This window comes from Malassezia sympodialis, genomic scaffold, assembly GCF_000349305.1.
Source record: "Malassezia sympodialis ATCC 42132 genomic scaffold, msy_sf_34, whole genome shotgun sequence".
NCBI lineage: Eukaryota > Fungi > Basidiomycota > Malasseziomycetes > Malasseziales > Malasseziaceae > Malassezia > Malassezia sympodialis.
This window is the reverse complement of record NW_017387831.1, coordinates 1-4,246: the sequence shown is the minus strand read 5'-3', so window position 1 is coordinate 4,246 and position 4,246 is coordinate 1. Positions and strand designations below refer to the sequence as shown.

General features: G+C 72.8%; 1 protein-coding gene and 1 pseudogene across 2 annotated transcripts; one reads left to right on the top strand and one right to left on the bottom strand.

Moving 5' to 3' along the window:
* Positions 1-255: 255 nt before the first annotated feature.
* On the bottom strand, positions 256-1,992 carry MSY001_3503 (uncharacterized protein; the record flags this gene model as incomplete). The annotated part of the gene is made up of 1 exon (XM_018885402.1): positions 256-1,992. The coding sequence occupies one exon, from the start codon at positions 1,990-1,992 to the stop codon at positions 256-258; it is 1,737 nt and encodes a 578-aa protein (XP_018741965.1).
* A 529-nt stretch (positions 1,993-2,521) lies between these two features.
* On the top strand, positions 2,522-4,246 carry MSY001_3502 (annotated as a pseudogene). Its single transcript has one exon. A coding segment is annotated over exon 1 (1,725 nt).

Genomic DNA, 4,246 nt, shown 5'->3' with positions numbered 1-4,246 from the left:
CGTCGAGACTGCCTAGCGTCCATGGCGTCCGCGAACTCGCGAAACGCGCGACGCGCCTCGGTACTTGTGAGCTCGTCCAAGTACTGGTGGCGCGCCGTGAGCCACGCACGGAACTCACGCGCACGCGCATAATAGTCGTCCATGTGCAGGCGCGGCGCCTCGTGCGGACGCGCGCGGCGGGGCCGCGCCTCGCCGCGGCAGCGCTCCGCGGCCGTGTCGCGCATCGATCGCCGGTGGAGGGACGGACGCTAAGAGCTACGGGGCGGCGCGCTCCACCAGCGGCGAGGGACGCGGGTCGGGCGACATGCCAAACACGTCCTCGTCCGCGTCGTCGCGCGCGGGGATCTCGTCGTCGTCTGCCGACTCGGCGCGCGATGGCGCCTGCTCCTCGAGCGCGAGGCCCTGCAGATGCGCGGCGAGTCCCTCGCCGGGGCGCATGGCCAGGCCGGGCGGCCACACGGGCGGCGCCGCGGCGGGCGGCACGAGCATGGGTGGCTCGCCGCCCTGCATCTGCAGGCGGATCTGCTGTGGCACGGAAGGATCGCTCGACGATTCCGAGTGCGAGCGGGCGTTCTTCCTCGCGCCGGGCTCGGGACCCGCGGGCGGCCCCATCGGCGCCGCTGGCCAGGGCGGCGGCGCGCCGGGCGGCAGGGCCAGGAACGGGGGGAAGAAGCCGTCCCACGGGAGGCTGCCGGGCACGAGCGGCGGCATCTCTGGCGTCGCCGAGGCCGTGCGGTGCAGCGAGCGCGAGCGGCCGTGGTGGTGCCGCTGGGCCGCGGAGTCCGGCGCGCGCGTGAGCTCGTCCTCGCGCTCCGCACACAGGTCGGCGAGCAGCTGGGGCGCGCGCACGCTGCGGTTCGCGAGCAGGCGGCTCGCGCGCATAAACTCGCCGCGGATCGTGTAGAGGCCGTCCTTGGTGACGGTGCGCGCCACGTTGTATCCGCGCTGGAACGGGTCCTCGATGCACAAAAAGTCGGCGGACCAGCCGTGCGTCTCCTTGGCGACGAGACCGCCCTCGGTGCGCATGGATATCGCGTCGCGCGCGTAGTGAAAGTCGCGCGAAAAGTAGCGGAAAAAGTCGAGCAGGAGCTCGCCGACCGACTCGGCGTTGGCCGAGTGCCATGCGTGCGCTAGCGCGTCCATGTTGTCGTAAAAGTACACATTGTGCCCGCCGAGCATGACGTCCTCGCGGGCGAGGGGCGTATCGGACGGCCAGCGCTGCAGGTTCGGCAGCACCGCCGGCTGCTTGACGTGCATGAGGAAGAAGAGCACGAGCAGCGTGTACCCGTACGACGAGAGCGTGCCGGTGAACGGCGAGTTGAGTTTCCGCCGCTTCGCCCACACCTTGAGGAAGAGCACGAGCGGCCGGAGCCGCGGCGGGTCGAGGCGCGCGTACGTGAGCAGCAGGTGCGTGTTCTCGAGGGCGACCTCGTTGTTGAAGCCGACGTCGCACGCGATCTCGTACGGCACGTCGTGCGTGGGCGCGCGCCGGATCTTGATGATGGGGATGCGCGCATGGGGCAGCGACAGCACCGAAAAGTCCGTCTCGCGCCGGACGAGCGCGCCGAGCTCCTCGACGAGCTGCGAGGCGGTGCGGCCCTCGGCGTCCGGCGGGATGAGGCAGCACAGGTCCATGTCCGAGTATCGCAGCGCAAAGCCATTCGCCATGCTCCCGAACGCGAGGAGCCGGGCCGCCGGGTGGATCTGCCGCGCCAGCTCCTGCAGCTGCCGCCGCGTCGCCTCTTTCTGGCGGTACTCGTCGTCGGTCGGCGAGAACGGCGCGAGAAAGGCGACCAGCGCGCGCGCCATGTCCGCGGTGTGGCGCTCGTACGAGACGGAGCCGCTCGGTGGCGGGCCGCCGTCCGAGGCACCCCCCGGGTACGGCGCGCTGCGCGCACCGCCGGCGGCCACGCCGGGCGCGCCCGACACCGCCGGAGCGCTTGCGTCCTGCCCAGGCTCGTCGCGCGAGTGCGAGGAAGGCCGGCGCGTCATCGACGCGGTGGACCCCACTGGCGCGCTCATCGGCCGTCCGCCGACAGTCGTGAGGGAGGGCAGCACGCCGTGTGGAGAAGGGGCCTCATGGGCAGGGTATGCTATGGAGGTGTGTGGCTGTGGCGGGCCGGCGGGCGCTCACGCCTCGCGGAGCTCGCGCCGCAGCAGGGTGCGCTGCTCTTCAGACACCTGCGTGAGTGCGCGCGACGCACCTTCCAGTACTTGGCCTTGCCGCTCACGTACGGCTCGACACGCAGGTTCGCCGGTCGATCCGCGTCGGCCAGCAGGCGCTCTGCGACGCTCGGCGCGGCTGCGCGGCCTGGCACCGGGGCTTCGGTATGCTGCGTGGCCGGGACGATGCGCGGAATCGCGCTCGCAGGGAGCGGCTTGATGTGCAGGCAGCGGGCCGCGCTCGCCTTCATGGTGGGACGAGGCGGCGGCGGCGGCGGCGAGCGCTTCTTCTTATATCACGTGACATGTACCGGGCCGCCGCCGCGCGCGGCGCACAGACAAGGGCCGTCGCTGCGCGATGCTGGCGCGCCTGCTGCAGCACTGCCGCGATGAGGTCGCGATGGATGGCGAGCAGGGCTCGGACATGGAGCGCCTCTTTGGCTTCGCGGCGTCCTACTGCGCGGCGTGGCCCGAGGACGTGCGGCCGCCGGTGGACGACGCGTACCGCGCGTTTCTATGGCGCATGCTCATGGAGGACGGCAGCGTGCACGTCGGCCTCGCGGCGCCGGACGTGAAGCCCGCGCCGCGCGAGAAGAGCGCGCCGCGCCAGTCGATCCTCGCGAAGGGGCGGGGCAGCAGCGCAGCGGCGACGCCGCGGCCCCTGCCCGCCGGCGCGCCGCGCGCCGACCTGCGGGCGCTGCAGCGCATGCACGGCGCCGACCTGCGCGTGTACAGGGACGCGGACCATGTGCGCCGCACGCTCACCGGCTCCAACGCGCCCTTCGTGTCGGCCGCCGCGTACGAGGCTCTGCAGCTCGTGTGTCGCGCGCGCGAGCGCGGCGTGACCGTCGTCGAGCTGGGCGCAGCGACACAGTACGACCAGAAGACGGTGTACTACCTCGTCAAGCTCCTCGTAGAGCGCCGCCTCGTCGCCAAGTTCGCTGCGCCGGAGATGGGGCACGTGTCGAACTATGTCGTGGCGCAGCGCTACCTCGAGCGCAATCCACAGTGGCGCGCGCAGCAGGACGCGACACTCTCGCAGGAGGACGCCGATGTGGGCGAGCCTGCGTGGGTTGACATGGCCGATCTCGCGCAGGACCACCGCGGCAAGGACGACGACGAGAAGGAGTCGAGCGCGCCGGACGACGCCGCCGGGCCGAGCAGCGAGGCATGGACCATGCCGCCGCCCACGGACCCGCACGAGCACGAGATGCTCGCGTTCGCCCCGCTGTCGGACGAGCAGAGCGCCGTGTGGCTCCACAGCCGGCAGGACCTCCTCGCGCGCCGCCTGTGGAAGCTGCTCGCCGCGTCGACGTCGCACATGACGCCGCGCCGCTGGCTGAGCGGGCGCCTCGGCCTGCGCCCGGTGCCGTCGCTCCGCCGCGGCTTCCTGTCGTTCCTCAACCGCCATGTGGCCGCCGGCCACCTCGAGCGCGTGCGCGTCCAGTTCGCGAGCGCGTCGCCCCTGTACGTGCGTGCGACCGCGGCGGGCCTCGCGGCGCACTTTGCCCTGCAGGCCAGCGAGACGGAGCCCGAGACGCATGCGCTCGACGCCTTTACGCTGCAGTGGGGCGCGCCGCTCGAGGCGCAGCTCCTGCGGCACATCCACGCGTGCGGCGCGCACGGCTGCACGATGCAGGAGCTCGCATGCCACTTTCACTTTTCCAGCGACATCAAGCGCATGGTCGAGCAGATCCTCGCGCGCCAGGTGCCCACGGGCCCGCCGCCCTACGCGCCGCTCGCCGTGTGCGCGCCGTTCGAGCAAGAGGGCCGCGAGCGGCGCATCCGCTACTACACCGCCGAGGGCTTCGCCGCGCGGTGCGCGCGCGATGGTCTCGATATGCCCACGGCGCTCGGCTACGCGGCCGGCCGCGCAGGGTCCGACATGCCGCCCGTGCCCGAGACGCTCCCGGGCGAGGCCCTGTACGAGAGCGCAGCCGCGCTGCACGCTGCGCTGCAGCAGGTGCCGCAGCAGACCGTCGGGTTCTTCCGCGATGCGCCCGGGCCCGTCGCGCTGCGGCCCGCGAAGCGCAAGGCGCCGATCGATCCGGCCACGGGCCGCGCCAAGCGCGGCCGGCCGCGC